This window comes from Aythya marila (genome assembly GCF_965140915.1).
Source record: "Aythya marila genome assembly, chromosome: 10".
NCBI classification, from domain to species: domain Eukaryota; kingdom Metazoa; phylum Chordata; class Aves; order Anseriformes; family Anatidae; genus Aythya; species Aythya marila.
In genome coordinates, this window is record NC_139051.1 from 12,032,768 (window position 1) to 12,054,175 (window position 21,408).

Below are 21,408 nucleotides of genomic sequence, written 5' to 3' on the forward strand. Positions count from 1 at the left end.
GGATTTCCACAAAGGGTCAGAAACTCATCATGAACAGCTATTGCATGACACAGCTGTTGGTCATGCCAAGAAAGCTAGCAAGTGACACAGGAACTCGGTGCGAGGTTATCCTCTGCATAACAGAAGTTATGTATTAGGTGGTGCCAGGATTGCTCTGCGGTAGAGAAGGAAGGAGGAAATCTCACCCACATTTTGTGATTTATTTATTTTTGGTATTGTGCAAAAAGAAAGAAAAAATGAAACTTTTAGGAATGAGAGCAGATGGACACTTTGTAACTCAACATTGATGTCTGCTGGTAACAGCTCAGCATGTGGCTCCTTGTTACAGGGAATACGGATGGGCAAGTGAGTGGTGGAGCTCAGTCCCACCGGCTGCTGGCGTGCCCAGGGCCTGCAGTCCTGGGGCTGAACTGACTGAGAATCATAAAATCATTTAAGTCAAAAAAAGATCTTCAAGATCATCATTCCAACCATCAACCTGACCTACTGAGTGCCACCACTAAACCACGTCCCTCAGTGCCACATCCACACCTCTGCTGACTACCTCCAGGGATGGGGACTCTGCCACTTCCCTGGGCAGCCTGTTACAATGCTTAACCAGCCTCTCCATGAAGAAATTCTTCTTAATTTCCAATCCAAACTTCCCCTGGTGCAACTTCAGACTGTTTCCTCAAGTCTTAACATTTGTCACTTGAGAAAAGAGACTGACATCCTCCTCACCGCAATCTCCTTTCAGATAGTTGTAGAGAACAATAAGATCTCCCCTCAGCCTCCTTTTCTCCAGACTAAACAACCCCAATTCACTCAGTCACTCCTCGTAATTCCAGTCCCTTCACCAGCTTGCTCTTCTCTACATGTGCTCAAGCAGCTTCATATTCTTCTCGTAGTGAGGAGCCTAAAACCAAACACAGTATTTGAGGTGGTCTCGCCAGTGCTGTCAGAGAAGATACTGTCACAGAATCACCGTCCTTCTCCTCCAGAGAAATTATACATGTTTGGGAGACTTTTTCTCCATCGTTTTACTCAGCGATGCTTTTCCTCTTTTGTCCAGTCCTTTTTTTAACTGGTGTATAGTGCCCGAGTGAGGCGGGCAGGGTCGGACAGGAGCTGGTAGCAGCGCGAGGACAAGGCTGAGCTGCCCTTGGAGCTGCTGAGCGGTGGGACACCGTAACTCCCGCACCTGCATGCTCTGCGACGGACAGTCCTTGGAAAGGACTAATTAATAATATTCAGGCTCATTAATGGTATTAAGAGGTGGCGTGCCATCATGGCATTGATCTCAAAGCGCTTTGCAGGCATTACAGGGTCAGAGCTGGCAGCACCTGCCCCAGGTGTGATCCTGTTTCCAGGTGATGGGGATCACGGTGCCACTTGGGCTGGCCCTTATGGTTCACTTTTTCATAAATTCTTGGCTTTTTATGTCCCTTTTCCATAAATGCTTGGTTTTACACGTCCTTTTTTTTGTAAATTCTTGTTTTTACACCTTCCATGGCAGCCAGAGCCACGATAACGGGGCGATGGGTGCAGTGCTTGGTGCCTGACGGTACAACAGGGTGGCTGCGACCCCGAGCAGCCCCAACACGGCCCCGGGGCCGGTCCCTGCCCGGTCCCCTCCCGGTGCCAGCCCCGAGCCGCCCCCCCCCCCAGACTCCCCCCTCCCACCCTCGCCACTACAAGATGGCGGCGGCGCGCGGTCACGTGACGCGCGGCCCCTCCCCTCCTCCTCCTCCTCTCCCTTCTCCCCCCTCCCGCCGGCTACCGGGCGGCGTGCTGACGTCAGCGGCGGCGGGCGGGCCCCGTGACCGGAAGTTACCGGAGGGGGAGGCGGAAGTGAAAGCGGGGAGGCGGCGGGGGCCCATTAAAGCCGAGCGAGGCGAGCGGCGGGGCGGCAGCGAGGCTGAGGGCGGGCGCCGCGGCGGCTCGGGCACCACACGCACCGCGGTGAGGGGCGCCCGGGGGGCACCGGGGAGGGCGGGGGGGAACCGGGGGGAACCTCCCGGGCCTCTCACGGTGGCTGTGGGGGGGGCAGCGGGGTTGTGTTGAGGGGGGGGGGCGAGGCCTTTGTGGGGCCTGGGTCTGGGCCTGGTCTGTGGGGGGGGGGGGGAGGGGAGTGGTGGCGCCGCTGGGAGCCGGGCCCGGGAACAAAGGAACCGGGAGAGCCCAGGGGGTGGGCGCTGGGGGGCGGCGGTGCCGGGGCCTGGAGCCGCTGGGGAGGTTTTGGGGGCGGCCTCGGCTACGGGAGGGCGTTGTTAGGGGGGTTTTTGGGGCTGCCCGGGGGTGTTAGGGGCGGGGGGTGGGCGCTGGGGGCCGGTTGTAGGGGGAGCGGGGGCGCTCGGAGCGGTTTGTGGGGTGAAGCTGGCAGTTATTGCGAAAGGGGCGCTCGGCGTGTGCGAAGCCTGAGTCAGGGCTGAGAGGGGATGGGGGGGCGCCTCTGGCTGCGGGTGGGTGACAGGGTGAATTCAGCCATAGGTATGGTAGTGAGCTCCGAGCATATTGAGGGTAATAAACGTGGAAGTGCCTCACTGTAGTGTTTAATGTAACTGTGCTTGTTTTCCTGTAAATAGTGGAGTTGTTCTGGTAGTGGGACTGCTAAAAAAAATACCCCCGTAGTCAGAAGTAAGAGAGGTAACCTCAGCATCTGCACCAGTCTGTGTTACCCAGTGACTGTGAAATCTCTGAGGCAGAGCTGGAGTTCTCAGCGCTGTTTTCCTGAAAGCAACAAACACCTGCTGATAAGCAGAGCTGCCGGGATGTGTATCAGCTCTGTATATGTAAACTGGGAACACATGACAGAACAAAGTCCTCCCCACTGTAAGCAATCCGTCCTTTGTTTGATAACTGCTAATTGGAAGCTCTAAAACTCCCAGCACCTGCCACCTCTGGCCTGTGCCTGGGACTTGGCTTGCTGGTGTGGGCCTTGGGCTGGGGTGAAGTTCCCTGTCTGAGGGAGTAGTGCCTAAGTGGCTGGGAACAACTCCTGCCTGGCCGTGGTTTAAAGGCTCTTGTGGCTGTTCTGTGTTGAGTTCTGGTGCTACTGGGAGAATACAAGAGAGGTTGGAGCCTCGCCGTGCTTCCAGCAGGGCTGGGCTGCCCGAGTGAATGTGCTCAGTTCTCAGCAGCTGTATTTGAGGTTGCAGTGGGTGGAGTCATTTGAATATTTCTTGTTTAATAATCAGGGCTTCATCGCCGTACGTATTCAGGAAGAACAAGTATACTTGTCTCTCCCCCCCCCCCCCCTTGTGACTTCCAACAGCTGACTGAACACATGACCTGCTCTCCCTGAGCTGTGAGCAGGCCCACCGTGCCCGGCCTGAGTCAAAGAAGCCCTGAGCTGCTGCTTCAAGGGCTGCCCTTCCTTCCCTGTGCCGTTGGGTTAATCCTCACGGGGTAGGAGAGCTGTAAGGTGGGGCTAATTTGACCCCTTAATAGGGGAAACTTAAAATCCAGTAGCAGTTTCTTGCTCTTAACCAATACAGCCTGAAACAGTGGTTGTATTTCGTGCTGCTGTTATGTTAAACTTGCCTCTTGCGTCTGGTGTCATGCAGTGGTCCATGTCCTACATGGAAATACCCCACAGGCAGGGTAAGACTTGGACCTTAAAAGGCAAAGGGGCCAAGTTAAATGCCTAAATAACTGTTGCAGTGCCTACACTGTGGGCATCCTTGCCCTTCTGCCAAATCCCATGGGTCAGAGGCTGCCCTGAGCAGCCCAGGCAGTCAGGGAAACATCCCCACTGTAACCTGGAAGTGAAAAATGTACCAGCTCTGCAATAGCCTCTCCCCTGTATTCACCCACAGAAGATGTTTTCCTTGCTTTCCTACCCAAAATGAGTGCCCGGGGACAGCAGGGTTATCAGGTGGAGTTTCTGAGGCACCTTCTTAGGGCTTCTGGCTCAGAAGGTCACGCGAGTTACCTGTCAGAGCAAATCTCTGGCAGGGCTCGTCCTTGAGGAAACATGACAATTAGTATCAAACCATCTGTGCACGACTATTTATAGCTCTGTCTCCAACATGGATGGGATTTTGTCTGACTTCTCTGTGAAAATGAGACTAGTTGGTGCAGAACTCACCATTTGGCTGTAAACAAAGCTGCCTGGGCTGGATTGGGATGCGCTGCGAAATGCCTCAGTGCCTGGCAAGCCCAGGCTTAGGAATGAAGGCTGTAGCACAGGGCGCTGGGGTGTTTGCATCCTCTGGACACGCTGCTGGGTGTCTGGGATCACACTTGCTGCTGTCCAGCCTGTTAGAATCGGTGCTTTCAGTGCTGGAGTAAGCTGGTCACTTGATAGGCACAGGACCCTCTTGTGTTGTGTTCCCTGTTGTCCTGTGGGCTTCTCGGCTGTGACCTGAACCCCTCTGCAGCCCTTGCTGCTAGGGCCTGCTGCTGGCATCCCCCGCAGAGCTGTAGGGGTGTGAGGCTTCTTGCCTCAATGTAATGGGGTCCAGGTGAGGAGGAATTTGTGCTGGATTTGGCTGGGCACTAGCAGCCTGTGCCTTGTGTGCTGTGCGTCTGACACTATTGGGGGCTGGATTGCTGAAATGTTTCCTCACGCAGCATTGTTCTGATAATTGCTGGTTAATTGCTGCAGTTGGAGTTCAGTTGCCTTCCCCCCTGCAGCCTTCTGAAGTGGCCTCCTGGGCTGGGTTGTGACCCGGGGCTGGCGATAACAGGCGCCTGCTTTTTGGTGCCGACCCAAACCTGGGCTGTGCACCCCGACAAACACAAGCTGCGCACGGGGAACAAGCCGAGAGCCAGCAGAGAGCCCTCCAGCCACGCTCCCTTTCACATACAGCTCAACCCCAACTTCCAGAGGGGCTCCCAAGGTCAGCGGCTCCGCCTGCACTGCTCAGAAATAGCAGGTGGTGCAGGGATCCCCCTGCTATCACATGGCTGCTGGCAGCGTGCGTGCTGCTCCGGCCCTCGGCGTGCCGCTGCGCCCTGCGCTGTGCTGATGTCATTGCTGCCACCGCTCCTCCTCCTGCGTGCCAGCCCCCAGCGAGGAGCTGTGTCAACACCGCTGCTGCTAACTCACGGCTGGGGACAGGGAAAGGAGCTGGCCAGGGCTGTGGGAGCGTGTTGGTGTGCAGCTGAGCCTGAAGAGCTTTGGATTCCTGCGCTAGGGAACCTGCTCTTGAGGCTGTGGCCGCTCTCAGGGCGGCGTGACTTGGGGAGGGGCGTGCTGTTGGAGCTGGATTGAAGTGTAAACTTGCGGCATGGTCCTGTTGGTGCGGTTTAAAGGCACTCTGTGCAGTGAGTGCTCTGCTCTCCTGCCCACCTGTAACTACTTAAAATGTCAGCTTCAGGTGACTTGCTATAGCGAGCTGCACCTGGTTGGGTTTCAAGCAGGAATTCCTAAAAGAAATGGAGCGGATCTTTATATCCTCACTGAAGGAGAGCAGTGTTTCTCTGCAGTCTGCCCTAACTCCCTGCGTGCTGCAGCTTTGGTCGCTTGGGCTGTTTAGGGGGTGTGTGAGGGTGACACAGGTAGCTGGGGTGTGCCTTCAGGGGCTGCTGGCTGGAGTGCCTGGGCCTCCACGGCTGGCTCTGCTGGGCAGCAGCATCTCCTGGAGTGCTAACATGCTCCATGCTCACCTCCTTCAAGCAGACTGAGTCACTGGGCTCTGCAGGTGTCTCCTCGTGGCTCCAGACACTGATAATGCTATCAGCACTAGGATCTGGCTTGGTGATAGCATTGTCTCAAGCATCAGCAGTGAGATGGCTGCGACTCAGCGAGGTGTCTCCAGCTCTCCCCTTCCCCCTTGGGGGGATCACAGTTCACCAGCACCGCTCTGCGAATCCCCTCCGTGAGGTTGTTCTGCTCCTCCGTGGGGGATAAAGAAGTGATCTGGCAAACTCCTGCTGCAGGAGCTGGGCGAGAGGCGCCGGGGTGTGAAGCGCGAGCCTGAAACCGAGTCCCCGGCAGGAATTCCTTGCTAGGCCCTGACTCAGCTGTCGCGGTGAGCTGCCTGCTGCCCTCGCCGACCGGGACTGAAAGACTCGTCCTTCCTGCCCTGCCAACCCCGTGAGCACAGCCGGAGGTGTGGGGTATGTGCAGGATCGGGGCTGGGTGCCGCCCCAGGTGCAGTTCTTAGGCTGCGGGGTCTGGAGTTAGGCAGCTCCAGGAGCAGGCTCAGTCCTGAGGACACAGACCTGCAGTAGCTGCTCGGGGTAAGGCTCTGCGTTCCTCCACATCTGCCTGGATTTGGGGTCTCCTGTCAGCTTTTCCCTCTCTCCTACCAGGCTCTTGGTGCTGAAGGAGAGTCAATATTCAGCTGTGGGGTCTGGCAGCCCTTCTGAGGTTTGGGACTCCAAGGCCTGAACCTGCAAATCCTCCCCTCAGTCACTTGTTTCCTGCCCAGTTTCTAGGAACTGGGGAAAACTGCAGGCAGGCCTAGATAAACGAGGCTTGTTTACCACTGACAAGGTCTCAGGGCTGTGCCTTCAATGCAAAGGTTATCTAACACCTCCTATTTGTGTCCCTAAAACTGAAAGCACGCCAGGAATGTGTAAAATCTCAGCGAGCTGGAGACAAAACGAGGAGTTAATCCGAGAGCTTGAAAAATATCGCTGGAAGGAGCGAAGACCTCACAACATCGCTGCTCCTCGACGGCCTGGCCCGCCTGCAGCTCTGACTTCTCAGGCTCAGCTTCTGCTGGGAAGCCTCAAACCCAGCAGTGTGTGGGGTGGGAAGGGTGCAGGGCTGTCCCTGTTTGTTTGGGGCTGCTGGGACCCGTCTGGCTCTCCTGGCTAGGTGGCTGTGGCCGCACGGACCGGGCTGTGCAGGCACCGTGGCTGGGTTGTGTGAGATCTGCTCCGGGAGAGGCCCGGCAACGTGGACCTGTGCTGGTGGAGCTGAAGGGCTCTGCGTAGGCAAGGCCCTTAGTCAAGACGCATGGCTTGCTGCCTGGTGTCTCCCAGCAGCCAGCAAATGTGCTCAACTCTCCTCCCACATCCTGAGATTGTCTCCCCCAGGGCAGAATAGGGGAAGTTGAGCTCGCCCTGATAAAGGGGGAGGGGAGTTAAAGCGAGCATGCCCGCTCTTGTAGCAGCCCGGTCCCTGGGGAGGAGCGGCGTTGGTTGGGAACTACCTGAAATCCTGAAGGGCTCGCGGGGGGCTGCTTCCCCTGGGGGGAAGGGGCACAGCGAGGTCCCTGGGTGACAGCACACCTCAAACCTACAGGAGGAGGGCAGCTGAAGATCTTCAGGTACTCGCTGTGAGGGCTCTGTGTGTCTGCCTGCTCCTGGAGGCAGATGCCCTGCAGCACGAGGGACCTTCCCCTGCTGGAGGAGCTCCAGGTGAGGGGGGCTACGGCTTCGTGCCTGGGAAATCAGCTCTCAGGGAAGCTGTTGGCTGCAGCTTCCTCCCAGGGCTGTCCTCCAGGACTGAGGACTGCTCCTCCAGCAGCCCCCTTCTGTCAGTGTCCTGGACCTGGTCCTGATCTGTGCACAGCTGTCGTCCCAAAATACCTGCTTCTGGCTCTGGAGGTGGTGGTGGTCATCCCCAGGCTGCTGAGGAGCAGCACAGTCCACCTGGGAAGGCTGCCTTCATCACTGGGGATGCTGTGTGCTGCCTTCCTCGGGCTCAGGGCATCTCTCAGCCTGCGTGTGCTGCTGATGTCTCGGTGAAGTCCTCCTGTAGCTGCCAGACCTTTAGGGAGGGCTGACTAAACACGGGGACACATCTGCCTCTTTTCTGTAAGCAAACTGTGCCTGTTCAGCTCCCACTTCCTGCCCATGTAATCAGATCAACGTGATACCTTCATAAGAGGTGACACCTAAACCATCAGATCGGTTTCTGTGCTCCTCTGCTGGGTTGTTGGGGTGGGGGTCAGTCCTCCCTTCTTTGGCCTTTTCTAGGGCAGTCACAGCTCAGCGGCGGCTCTGGAGCAACAAAACTTCTTGGGTTCCAGATCTCACACCCAGACACAGAACAGCTCTGAGCTGGGGGAGTGCTGGGAGGTGTAGCAGGGCTGTGAGGCTTGGATTGGAGACCTTGGCTTTGAGAGCTCGGGCTCTGAGCCTGACTAATTGTGGGCATCGATGCCTCCCAGGAGCTGGGACCCCGCTCAGGGAGGGCTGACTCCTTTTGGGGGTCAGCCTTCATACAGTGAGGGTATGTCCGTGCTTAAAGGAGCTCAAACCTTATTACCAGTGGAAGGAGCAAAAAACTTCTGCTCTGCCACTTGTTTGATCACACCACGAGCTCGTTCTGCTCAGGGCTGTTCCCAAGCTCTTGTATTTTAGCGAGGCTTCCTGCGTGTCTCCCTGAGTTGTCCCCATCATTCAGTCTTCAGCACGGAGCTGTCCTAGCCTGGTGTTTAGGAGCAGGCTGCGGTGTGTGCAGGCATCACACCCACCCAGCAGCCAGCTCGCAGGCCTGTTGGCTTCATGCCCCAGCTTGGTGCTCCCCCTGAAGCTGCTGGTGGAGAGCTGGGGCTGGTTCTTCAGCTTGGTCCTACAGCAGCTGCGCTGGAGGCTGCAGCTCCACCCTCCAGATGAGGGGAATTCACTGCAGGCAGCTGGAGTCTAAAAAGCTGGTTCCTGTGGGCTCCTGAAACGTGGTTCAAGGTTGTTTTGATCCCAGCCGTGTCGCTGTGCTAGGCAGCACGTGGGGCTGTGGGCTTCCTTCACAAAGGTGAAGCTTCTGCAGTGTTTCCTACCCCTGAGAACCATCATACCCACACCTGACAGCTCGCCATGTGATGTTTTAAACCAGGTATCAGAAAATAAAGTGGAACTGAGGCTGCCAGCTCCTGAAAGAGGTAATTCCTGTCTCCCAGGACTGGCTGGGAAAGGCACCAAGTGGACAGGAGCCTGCTCCTGCGGAAAGTGCAGCGAGCAGCAGGCAGCCTGGCTGCTTCTCCTGAGCAGGGAAACGAGGAGCTGTGCTTCAGCTCTTGGCCGGGCACCAGCAGGAGAGAATGTGTGCTAGAACAGCAACGTGTGGGGAGGAAGGAGGTGGGAAGCAGCTCTGAGATGCTCCTGATACAGCAGGCAGCGGAGTGAACCCTTCTGGGGAGCTGCTGCAGCGATACCTCGCCAGCTGCTTTTGCTGCGGGCACGAAGCCAGCTCGTGGCCCCACTAAATGTGGGGTTTTCCTCGGTGGGTTCTCTCAGCCAGCCCTCAATGCCAGGGGAGGTCAGCGTGTGGCTGCTCGTGGTAAGTGCCAGCAGGAGACAGCACATCTGTGCCTGGCCCTGTAAGAGCAGATTAAACACCCAGGAGCATCTCCCCTCAGGGGATGGAGGTCTGAGCACGGCCTCCTGAGGTGCCACACATCCCGAGGAGCTTCCCCCTTCTGGGAAGAAGCTGGTTCAAGCTGAGCTGGTCCCGAAGCATTTCTCTAGCTTCAGCCTCCTTGAGGAAATGCAGAACCATTGGAAGAGGGAATAAAAATAACTCTTTGGTGTAGTACAGAGGCTTAATGCTTGGCAGCCTCCCCCATGTGAGAAAGGAGCGAGCAGGGGTAGTGTTCCTGTGTCGGAAACGCATGGAGCTGCTTTTCAGGACACTGAGCCTGCACTCCAGGACTAAGCTTTTTTCAAGAAGGCTTTTCCAGCCCTCAGGGATGGCTCTTCCTTGGCACGGTCTGCTCAGCTTGCTGAGCCCGTTGTGGTATCCGTACCTTTGTGGGGCACTGCCTTATCCTGACTGACCTCCTGATTGTGTGGCTTCTTGCTGAAGGCCCTGTGATGCCCTGGAGAAGGGAAAGAGTGCAATCCTGCATTTCCAGGTGCTGTGAGGTGAGCCCTGCTCGATGCTCACCCACTGCTGTGCCCCTTGGCTGGGTAGTGCTAGATGTCCCTGGCAGAGGGCACGAGGGGAGCCGTGCGGTCCAGCAGCCGTGTTCCAGCTCTGCTGGCTTCAGGTGGGAGCTGCAGGCGGCAGGCACAGGAGCAGAGAACTTCTGATCAGATGGCCCAGTTCCCCTACCTTCTGCTTGGGGTGCTCTGCTTTAGTTCAGGTTGGGATTTGTGCTGTTTAATAGCAAAGCTGTGGCAGTGCAGCCTGCTCCAGCAGCTTTAAAGCCAGCATGCAGGGAGCTGTTGTCTTCCTTCCGTGGAGGCGAGCGTCCTCCCCTGCCCAGGGCCGCTCCTGAGCACCTCCAGCAGCAGGCCTGGGACAGGAGCATCCCGTGAAGCTGAGATCTGGTGGGCCACCAGTGCACGCTCCTGCTGTTGCTAATTGACATCGAGGTGCCTGCACTGTCACTTGACGCATGTGAATGCCTCTGAGCAGTCCTTACCCATCCATCTCTGCTCTGAGCTGAACCAGCTGCCGTAATAGAGCAGAAGAAAGGACAATTGTCATGGCCTTTGAAGCAATGAGGGAAGTCTAATTAGGCTTGGCACGGACTCTTTGCTCTTGCATCTGAACAATTGGTGCCGCAGAGCTTTGTTGGACAGTTCTTGGTTCTCCCCCAGCTCTGCCAAGCCAGTAACACGTGCGGGTTGGACGTGAGGGATTCTCCCCGTGCTGCTCCAGCAGGCCAGGTAATAAATAACCTTACCAGGAGGCGTGCTATACCAGGCTTCATCCCCTGAGGGTCACCACGCTGCCAGTGGATGGCTTCCTTGGAGGGGCAGGCATTAAACACTGAGCAGGAGGACTCCTCTGCTGTGCTAGAGGCAGCTGTGTCATTCCTCTGGCACCAGGAAGGCCAGGAGGAGGGATGATGCTGACTGGGCTCTGCCAGGAGGCCTCTGACAGCTCCTGCACGGGGCTGGGTGGGTGTGCTGGAGGCTGCTGTGCGGGTGACTTCTCTCCAGGAGACTGCACGGTGTGAAAATAAAACCAGTGTCTCAGATCTAATCTTAGCAAGCAGGTTTTTCTTCAAGATTTTCTCTGAAGAGGAAGTGTTTGTTCAGAAATGCTCCTGGGACTGGATGGGAGCCCCGTGTGAGCTCACACACTGCCATCTTAAGGGCTTACGTGTCTCTTGCAGGATGCTGCTCTAGAATAATCATGCTGTAAAGCAAGGCAAGCTGCACATGGAGTGCAAAATAGCCTGGGACTTGGATGCCACTGACTTGGCTAAGATCAAAAGCGGTGATGCTTACGCTGAGCTTGCTCTGTGCAGGAGCAGGGGGAGCCCTGCACAGCCCCCGTCTCAGGCTGACTCAGTAACTCGATGTTTCTTGCAGGTGTGTCTGGAGAAACTCCTCTGACAGCTTGAACCCGACAGGTTCAGGTATTCAAACCTGCCTCGTCTGTTTTGAGGCTGTGTCCCGAGCCTCCCTTCGTCTCGTACGAGCCGTGCTCATCAGAAACGAGATCCCTGTAGCTTAGAGCAGGAACGCGGGCTCTGTTTCTGGGACACAAGGCAGTGATGAGCCCGTCTACTCAGCGCTGAGCAATGCGGACAGCAGCCCGTGTTCCCACGTGAGCCATCACAAATTGCCTCTGACTCCAGGCGAGCAAATCCTTGAGTGCTGAGCCTGGCCCGGGGTGGGCTGTGTGCCCCGTTGTACTGACACCAACGGCACCGTAACCACGAGCAGCTGAGGTAGCTCTGGGCGTACCTGAGGTGCCGCGTGTGGAAGCATCCTCTGGCTGGAAGATCATGTGTCTGCTGCTGGCTTAGCGTGGGCTGAAGGCCCCAAATCCTCTGCATGGTGTTGCAGGAGGCTGTGGTAAGGCTTTTCTTACTGCTGGGGTGGGCTGAAGGTCCTGTGGCTTTTGTTTCCAGCACCCCAGCCTCTTTATTGTGGCTGGGAACAAGGTGAGAGTTACGGTGTCCTGTCCTTGGAGTAGTTTGTCCCTTTGGCTTGCTTCATCAGAAACCCCAAGTAAAATCAAATCATCAGAAACCCTGGGTAAAGCAGTGGGGTTTCTTCAATCTGTTTAGATCTTAGATCTTGCTGGGATGAGTCAAAGCTCTGTTTAGCACAAAGAGCTGCTCTAAGGCTGGTGTTGGTGTTGGAGACCTGCTCAGCCATGCAGGCTGTGATAAGGATCAGGGAAGCAGCAAAAGCAGTGCTGTAGAGAGCAACTTGATGCTATGTAAACTAGAAGGGTTTTCTTCTCTAGGAAGGCTCCAGGAGACGTGGTTTCCTCTGGTAACTTGGTGGCGGGTCTGTTTCTACGTGCGATGAGCAGATTAATAAGAGGGCTCGCTCCTTCAGCTGACTGGGCTTAAAAAGTGTGGGGCAGGCTTAGTGGGACGGGATGGGGAAGCTGGGCACTGCGGGTGTGTGGCAGAGCCGAGCTCCTCGTGCTGTCTCGTGGCCCAAGGCAGGCACGGAGCTGAGCAGCCCGGCGGTGCTGTGGCTCACATCCGATGCATCACCCGAGGTGTTTGTCAGGCAGGAACGGCCCTGCACGCCGCTGGGTGGACAGCAAACTATGACAAGCAGGTGGTGTCGGGTCTGATTCAGCTTCCTTCCTCAGCCGAGCTGCTTCCCAGGTAATGAGACTTGGTGGAGCATTTCCCCCTCGCTTGGTGGTGGAACTTCAGCCCACCTTGCACCTGGGCACCGAGGCTCCCCTGTGCCTGAGTGTTGCAATTCAGGGCCCTACAAAATCCCTCCCCGAGCACGGGAACGGCTGCCAGCTTGTCGAAAGCTGCTTTGAATACCAGCAGGCAGCAGCTGATGGCAGGCGAGGCTAAAAACACTCGGAGGAAAAATAGAAGCAGGACGTGCTGGGTGCTGGCGCAGCCACCTCGGGGTGAGTTGTTTACCCCCTGTCTCAAGGGAAACAGGTGACTCTCACCCGGGGCTTGAACCTGTGCAGATGTTTTCCATGACGGCTCACTGTGTGGTATTTTGAAGTGGTTTCGGGGCCCTGCTTGCTGTTCTTGCTCCATCTGGGCCAACTGTGCTGCCGGAGTCTCTGGCTTGGCTAGCACCAGCGTTGCTTGTGCTGCAGGCTCTGAAAACACAGGAGGTGCTGTCTGCTTGGGCTGCTCGCCCCGCTGCTATCGATGGGATGAGCAGGAGCTGGACTAAACCCTGGGCTTGTCTGGTGACCTTCAGCTGGATATTTTGTGGGCCCTTGAGCAGTGCATGGCCTGCCGGTGCTGTCACCCAGCAGCCCGGGGCTGTTCTCTTCTAGTTTCACACCCGGGCACGTCAGGGCAGCGTGAGGTGGGCGCAGTCCCGCAGGGCTGAGCTGTGAGTGCACCGCTGCCCGTAACGGCAGCAGGAGGCCTTCTGCTGCCCTCCCTGGTGGTGAGGTCTGAAATGGTGAGCTCTGCCCCTCTAATGCTCAAAGCTTGATGATTAAGGCTTTGTGTAGCCAGTTTTTTTTTATCTAATAGGAAGCTTCTACAGCTTGGAGCGTGTTGTTTCCCCCGTCAGTGGGATGGAGCAGGCTGCACTTCTCTCTCAGCCGAGGCTCTCGCACATCCCAGGCAGTGCACAGGACCAGGCTGCTCAGAAGAGGCTCCTATCCCTGCTGCTCTCAAAGCAGAGCCCTCCTTAAGCTGTGAAAGTCAGGAATAGCTCCCGAGGAGTAGGAGTTGTGTAGTAGAATGAGTGTGAGTTGGTGTGGCAGGATGAGGGTTTTCGGGCAGCCAAGTCCCTATTTAAGGGATGGGAACACGAAGCCTGTGTCAAAGGTCTCTGCATTCAAAGTAGCACAGCCATAACCATCCTCTGGCTCCTCGCTCTGGAGAGAGCCTGCAGAGCTCCCTAGGGAAAGCCAAGGGGAAGCAGACTGGGATTTGGGACCTCATCAAGCCTCAGCAGCAGGAGAGAATGAATGTCTTGTCCTATCCCTTCCCTGTAGGTGGGGAGAAGGGCGTGCTAGGCTGCAGTCATGCTCAGCTGCTGGTAGCAAGGCTTCATACTTGTTCTTGCTGTGCTAAAGCATCCAGGAATATTTGGGGACCTGCAGTAGCTTCCCAGATCTGGGTGAGACCTGGGGCCAAGTAACAGTGAGAGCTCAACTCTCACTCTCACTAATTGGCTGGGCCATTAGTGGCAAGCTCAGAGCCACTTGCCCATACAGCGGACTGGAGTGATGGCAGGAGGCAGCTCGTGGGGTAACAGCAGCAGGGTGAGTGTTAGAGGCTCGTTGCTACAGCCCTACCCCACTTTCTCTGAGAAACCCCACGTGCTGGTAGCCGTGTGCCTCGTGCTTCAGCCTTTTGGCTGGCCTGGATGGTGGCACACGTCTGACATCTCTGCTCACAGCTTGTGTAAGAATTAGCTTGTTCTGTGGGCTTTCTGCCCTGCCTCCTGCAAGCCTCAGGGAGGTGGCCTCAGGTAGTGGACCCAGAGAACAGCCTGGGAATGGGGTCCGAGATGAACTTTGTACTGTGAAGGACAAGTACGTGGCTCATTTACTGGTGTTAAGTTGTGGTTACTGGTCTGACATGGCCTTGCCAGTGAAGAGGGCAAACACGTGGTACTGCTCGAGTGAAGCCTTGAATCAAGAAGTCCAGCTTCAGCAGTGCTGGGCTGTGCCAGCTGCTGGTCCCTTGCTGGGAGTCTGGTGCCTGGCCTTCGAGCCTGCTGCCTTGAGGAGTGGTGTGCCAGTGGAGTCTGATGGCATTGTTCTTCCTTTCCAGTTTAAAAGATGACTTCTAGGAAGAAAGTGTTACTGAAAGTCATCATCCTTGGAGACTCCGGGTAAGTGGGGGAGCTTTCAGCTGCCGACCTGCGTCCTGCTGGAGTGCTCTGACCGGGGGGAGTCTGGCTGTACGGTGGGAAGGCAGCAGTGCTGGGAGGAGAGCTTTCTGTCACCGTGCATGGTGGTGTTACCTTGTGGCTCTAAGCATGTCACAACCCCCTGTCCTGAATGTGTCCCCAGAATTTAACGCCTTGAAGCCTTTCCCTGGTATTGAACAGGAGAAATGAAGGCAGGCTATGGGAGCAGAACTGGATGGCCTCTCTACAAGGAGGATCAGCATGGTGTTAATTTAACCTTTAATTTTATTAGGGGGAGAAAAAAAAACACACCTAATAGTCAATTTTGGCTGACTTTTAAAATGTTACCTCTGCCAGAGGTGAAGTTTATACTGAAGCCACCTGCTGAGCTGCTATCTGATCTGGGTAGAGCCATCCCTTGGAGTAAGGCTCTGTTGTCCTGTTCCCTCAAGCAAGGAGGCTGCTCCTCTGGTACAGGTGATGGGTTTGCTGTGCAGGCTGCAACCTGCTCCCCTGACATCAGGCTTATTTACACCACTGTGCCCAGCAAGCTGTTGATCAGGGAGTGCTGCTCAGCCACAGAGTGCCTGTGAGCCCTCTGAGCTGGTTCTCAGGAGGATCTCCACCTCCAGGCCCCTACAGTTGTATGTGTCAGCTGTTACCATGCTGAGCCTGCCCTGTTCCTCAAGCTCCTTCTGAAAAGGCTGATTATTTTCAGTGGGTTTCATCATTTGGTGGGGCACCTCGTCTTTCAAGGTTGCTCTCATGATAAGCACACTGCTTACCAGTGATCTGATCACTGACTGGGAAGCAGGGTTTCTCAAGACCTTAATTCTTCAATTTCTTACGTGGCCCCAGCATCTGTTGCTGTGGAAGCCCCTCCTTGCCGAGGTGGGTGTGTTTCCCCTGACACCCCCCCTTTTGGCCAGGAGGCTCTGATGGAAGGTGAAGGGCAGAGGGATGTTTTCTTCAGAGTGGTTAATGCAAGCTCTGTCACAGGAGCAGCCTACCTAGTCTTTTTGTCTTTCTGTACAGGGTGGGGAAGACATCGCTCATGAACCAGTATGTGAACAAGAAATTCAGTAACCAGTACAAGGCTACGATAGGCGCAGACTTCCTGACAAAAGAAGTCATGGTGGATGACAGGCTAGTGACAATGCAGGTAAGGAGCAACTCCTGCTGCGAGGGGTGTTTGTTCCTTGTGTAGAAGCATCTGTTCCAGGGTAGCCCAGGGCAGTGCACAGGGTGTGAATCCTGCCTGCACTGAGCTGCTGCTGCTGGGCTTCTCTACAAATCTGCACAGGGGCTCCACAAGGGAAATCAAAGATCAGCTTGCCTGGGCTCAGCAAAGGGAAGCTTTGCCCAATTTGAAGTGTTTGTTCCTGTCAGTGTACATTCTCTTGGTAGAAAGGTGCACTCCCCTAGCCTTCAGAAACTGGGAAGGGCTGGGAAAGGGCTCTTCAGGCCATACTCATGCCACCCTGATTCCTGAGGGTGTAGTGTTAACCTGCCAGCCTGTGAATGCCTAGTGTTGACACTTCCATCTATCCATGGTGAGGCTGACAGCAAGGCAGCAGAAGCCCTGTTGTAGCCAGCAGAGGAGAGTTTGGGCTGTGCTGGTACCTCAGTGTACCCCAGTGCTGCAGCCTGCCCCAATCCCTAAGTCCTGTTTGTCCAAACAGTGATCCACTGATAAGGCTGGACATGCAAATGGTTATCTCTACTTTTAGAAGGGCATTTCTTGCTTATGAGACTCAGTTCCTGCAGAAGATCCCAAACCTTTAGGTGTTCCTTCACTCTGGAGAGGTAGGGGCTCTAGATGCCTAGTGGGGAGCCCTCATTGTGGTCTGGGTGTCTTGGAGCAGAGCTGGCTCACCTACCCTGTCTTTTGCTGCAGATATGGGATACAGCGGGACAAGAACGGTTTCAGTCTCTGGGAGTTGCCTTCTACAGGGGAGCAGACTGCTGTGTGCTGGTGTTTGATGTCACGGCCCCTAACACATTCAAAACCCTAGACAGCTGGAGGGATGAATTCCTCATTCAGGCCAGTCCAAGGGATCCTGAGAACTTTCCTTTTGTTGTGCTGGGAAACAAGATTGACCTAGAAAACAGACAAGTGAGTACTGTGACTTGCTAGCTGCCTTTTTAAGAAATTGCTGGAGTGGGAGACCTTGTAGGAACACGGGAGGGTTACCTGAGTGGAAGGTGTGTGTGTGGCTCTGCTGTTGCATGGTACTGGGGAAGAGTTCCTCCAGGTTGTTCCCCTCTACCTAGAGGGGTTTGTTTCAATCCCTGTGCATAACATGCTCCTGCCCAGCAGTAGAGAGCCTGCCTGGCAGGCTCAAGCCTGTGGAAAAGCTGCTCAGCCCTTGTTCTGCTTCTAGAACTGGGGCTGTGTGTGTGGAACAGCTCTGTATTAGGTCTATAATGAGACCAGAACCCTTGTCCTAGCTCAGGTGGGATTCCAGGGGGTGGTCCCTGGCCTTGACCTGGAAACCAAGCCCTCTCTGTGTCAGGCTGAAGGTGGTGACGCTGCTCTCTGTCCACCCAGGTCACCACAAAACGGGCGCAAGCCTGGTGCTACAGTAAAAACAACATCCCCTACTTTGAAACCAGTGCCAAGGAGGCCATTAATGTGGAACAAGCTTTCCAGACGATTGCACGAAATGCACTTAAACAGGTAGGAAGGGGCTGGTGGCTGCCCTCTGCTGGTGCTGGCTCTGCCTTGAGTTCAGCCAGCGTGGGCCCCTGGGGAGGTTTGGGCTCTCCCACAGCTTTCCCCAGCTGAGAATGGCCCTGTGCATGCTGAGGGCTGTCCATAGAGCTGTGGCACTAACTCTTCCCTTTCTTCCCTTCCCTCCTGCTAGGAAACCGAAGTGGAGCTTTACAATGAATTCCCCGAACCCATCAAACTAGACAAGAATGACCGAGTGAAGGCTTCTGCGGAGAGCTGCAGCTGCTGAGGGAAGAGGGAGGGGTTGAGCACAGTCCTTCACAAACAAATATCACACTTAGGCCTTCAAACACACAGCCCCTCTTCTGTGTTTAAAAACAAAATTAAAAAAAAATTCCATCTCCAGCTGCCAAAATCCACCCATCTCCCACGAGCATCTGAGAGTCCAGCACTTCAGAGCTCACATCCCTGCACCATCCACATCACACTTCATGGTAACAGACCTTTCTCTTAGTTTAAAATGGAAACTCTTATGTATGTTTGGAACTGAATCTAATTCCAGGTGTCCAACGGAGAGGAACTGTTTACAGGTAATCTGTGTAACAAGTTACATACATTTTTAACTGTCTTGTGTTTTCCCCTGTGAAGGCTGCAACTGGAAAGGCTGATTACCTATAGTTCATTGCAAGCTCAGCACTCAGTCCAACTAGGTTGAGTTTTGTATGTATCTCTGTTAATGCTTGTTACTTTTAACTAATCAGATCTTTTTACAGTATCCATGTATTATGTAATGCTTCTTTAGGAAAAATCTTATAGTACATGTTAATATATGCAACCAATTAAAAATGTATAAATTAGTGTAAAATTCCTGAATTACATGTTCAAGTACTGAAACACAGATTGTGTAGAAAGTGAGGAGGACACTTGTGAACTGTGGTGTGCTAGCAACACAGAGTCCAGATAGAGGCAGTATTCTGTACAGTAGAGATGAACTACATAAGCCTTCTTGTTCTGAGGCCAAGAGGCTTCATCTTCTGGAAAATCTGTCTGGCTTCCTTGTATCTAAATTCTCAGATTTGCATAACAGCATTGATATGCACACTGGATTATTGGATTTGAAATTAAATACAGCTATGAAATGACCTCATTTGTTCACCTCCCCTACTGCTTAACTCCTAACATCTTGGAGCGAATATGGGAAGGAGCCAGAGCTGAGGTGTGCCAGTGGCTCTTTGTGCTGTGGAAGGAGCACCTCTCCCACCTGGGTTGTGGTAGCTGTTTCTCAATGAATTACCTGGACTACGAACCTTCCCTGTCTTCTTACTGACTGCTAATCTGGATTTTTTGGTATGGAAAAACTTGGCAATCTAGTCCCTTTCCTCTCTTCCTTTCCTCCTGGTATTTGTTCTTGCGTTTGTAGCTTGCTTAAATGGAGCCCTTCTACCTGTTTTCCAGAGGTCTACATTCTAGTACGTAGGCTGAGCTCTTATGTAAAGAGACAAACATGATGCCAATAAACTTAACAAGAACAAACCTCCTTGTTTACTCCTGTTTCTGACTCTCTTTTTTTTCCCTGCACTAACATACCTCCTTCCTCCTGTTTGGTGACCCTCTTAGCAAGCTGCTGCCTGCACATCACAGCCTGTCTGTGCTTTTCCCTTACTGTGCTGTCTGTGCCTTCTACATAGCTTCTTAAGAGGGGGGTTGGCAGATGCTGCTTGCTTAGGTGACCCTAGAAGTGGTGGTAGGGCAAACACCACTCTGCTCTGTTTGGAGCTGCTTGCAGTGGCAGGAACCGTGCTGCATCTGGTTGCTGTTTATTGGCACAGTCCCACATCCCTCTCCTGGGCGTGCAAAAACCCTTGGGAGTGGGGAAAGGAGGGCAGTGCTGCTGAAGCCCCTCCTGCCACGAGGTGTGAAGAGCAGCTCACTGGTACTGGCTGCAGCTCAAAGGCTTCCTGCAGGAGGAGCAGGATTCCTGCAGTGGCTTTGCTCTAGCAAAGTCTTCAGTGTTGGTTGCCCTGGTACGGTCACAGCTCACCTGAAGGCAGCACCAGCAGAGGGGACAGGAGGCTGAACCTTTAAAAAAACAGATTTTGGGGGGAAATGCAGCCAGCAGCTGCAATGCCTGGACTTAGCAGTGTCCCCAGAGGGAGCGAAGGACCCCTCCTTGGTATGGTTAACCAAGCCCAGGCCTTCAGTTCCCAGTGCCTGGGCATGACCCTCTGCTTGCACTCAGCAGTTGCTTGCTCGCTGCTGTGCCTGCAGCCAAATGGAAAACAAAGCGTAGAGAAATTAGGCCAGTTATTTCAAGAGCCTTTTAACAGGTTTTGTGCTCTGTATCCTACTTTATGGCTTCATCCTTGTACACTTTTTCTCCTGCTTGACTGGGCTTTTGCTGTCCACATCCCTTTCAAACAGCTGTGATGCGGCAGGGCCATGTCCTCGTGGGGCCACTTTCCTCTCTGCATCTCTGAAAGGCTCCAGCTTGCTGCTCATCTCCACTGAAAGCATCACTCTGTGTTTGTTTTCTGTACAGTTTTAGCAGGGAGAAAGGCTGAAGGAGGTGGGAGCAGTAACTGCACCATGACATTTTGGGGAAGGGAGCGTTAGTTCTGCACGTACAGCCTGCTGCTTGGGCCTTGGGGCTCCTGGAGCCGAGGGCCAGGCTGTAGCATGAGAAGGGCTGCGCGTTGCAGCTCTGGAAGAGCCCTGTGCAGACACTGTGTAACCTCTATCACATCAACCAAACGGGCAGCTGCACAAAACAAACAGAGATCCACATCAGTCAGTCAGCTGCAGTGCTCCTAGCCACAGGATGTTACAGATGCTAAAGGGGGAAGGATTCGATATGCCACCTACAAACCAACACTTTTGGAGGTGGGGATGTGATAGGTATGCACACGAGGGTACAGAAAACTGTATGGGAGGCAAGAGGCCTGGGAAGTGGTGCTCTGAGCTTGCCCTGCTGTTACACGTGGAGAAGCTGATGCTGGTAGAGATGCTGCTGCAGGACGGAGCCATCACTATGGTTTGAAGGAGCCCAGGGAGGCGGATGCTGCCTGGACTGATGGTCCCTGCAGGGTACAGCATGTTTGGGGTGAGCTGCCCTGGGCTTGCTGGTCAGGGTGGGAAGGGGAGACCCGAGGAACACCCTGCTGAGAGCAGGAGGGCGCCAGCATTTCTTTTTACATTTGCTTTGAAGTGGATTCAAAATTCATTCAAGTTTTTTGAAAAACGCCACCCTCCCATCCCTTCCCATCTATCCCAACGAGGACCCTGCCACTGCGGGCAGCCTCCTGCTCAGCCCCACTGCAGGGAGCAGGGCCAGCAGCTGCCTCTTGCACAGCAGGACCCTCGCCCTCAGAGCCTCACTCACCCTGCTGCCCTCGGGGGCAGAAATGGGGCAGAAGTGCCACCATCCCCATCACCACTAGCACCAAGCGCAGTGAGCCATGTCACCCCCAGCACCTTCCACTCGCAGCACAATGTGATGCTGGGGTAATGTGAAGCTTGCAGCCAGTCGGTGGGTGCCTGAGGCCCCTTGTTTCCCTCGGCGGACTTTGCAGAGGGCAGCTGGGCTCTGCAGGACACCAGCTTCATGACAGCATTGACGCTGTGTGTGTGTGGGCATCGTCGAAGCAAAGAGCAGCTGACCTCCGCCCTCGCTGCCGGCACGAAGGCCAAGCTGCGGTGCCAGGGTGGCAGAGCTCAGCCCGTACCTAGGCTGGGAGCCAGCCCCAGCCCCGTGCACCTGCGGCCCCAAACAGCCACCAGCCCCCCACGAGCATCACCCCGCTGCCGGCCCCCCACCCGCAGCCCCCAGGTGCACGGGGGGATGTGGGCGCAGCAGCACGTAAACACGTCTCGCAGCTGTATGGGTGCACAGAGCTGGTTCTCGCTGAATATTTGTGCATGATTTACATTTATAAATACATTTACACAGACTATGAAGTGTGTATGTATGGCTGTGCATACTTTGAGAGCGAGAGAGCTCGAGGAAGCAGGGCATGGACATGCTGGTAGGTCCAGGGGGGGCACAGCTGTGTGGGTTTGGCCAGGAACTTACACAGACACAGCCCGAGAGCACTGAGGTTTAATTGTGGGCAGGCATTTATGTACTGAGCTACACCGACACA

The 21,408-nt window shown here is 54.9% G+C and overlaps 1 protein-coding gene across 1 annotated transcript; it reads left to right on the plus strand.

Moving 5' to 3' along the window:
* The first annotated feature begins 1,800 nt into the window (after nt 1-1,800).
* RAB7A (RAB7A, member RAS oncogene family) lies at nt 1,801-18,816 on the plus strand. The gene is made up of 6 exons (XM_082768517.1): nt 1,801-1,941; nt 14,517-14,577; nt 15,631-15,757; nt 16,493-16,711; nt 17,147-17,275; nt 17,463-18,816. The coding sequence occupies exons 2-6, from the start codon at nt 14,525-14,527 to the stop codon at nt 17,556-17,558; spliced, it is 624 nt and encodes a 207-aa protein (XP_082624643.1). The 5' UTR covers nt 1,801-1,941; nt 14,517-14,524; the 3' UTR covers nt 17,559-18,816.
* Nucleotides 18,817-21,408: the final 2,592 nt, after the last annotated feature.

Bases quoted from the DNA above. Each gene is read 5' to 3' on its own strand.
- RAB7A (XM_082768517.1), top strand. From the start codon at position 14,525: ATGACTTCTAGGAAGAAAGTGTTACTGAAAGTCATCATCCTTGGAGAC. The intron at 14,578-15,630 runs GTAAGTGGGGGA...CTTTCTGTACAG, and splicing joins ATCATCCTTGGAGACTCCGG to GGTGGGGAAGACATCGCTCA. The intron at 15,758-16,492 runs GTAAGGAGCAAC...CTTTTGCTGCAG, and splicing joins ACAGGCTAGTGACAATGCAG to ATATGGGATACAGCGGGACA.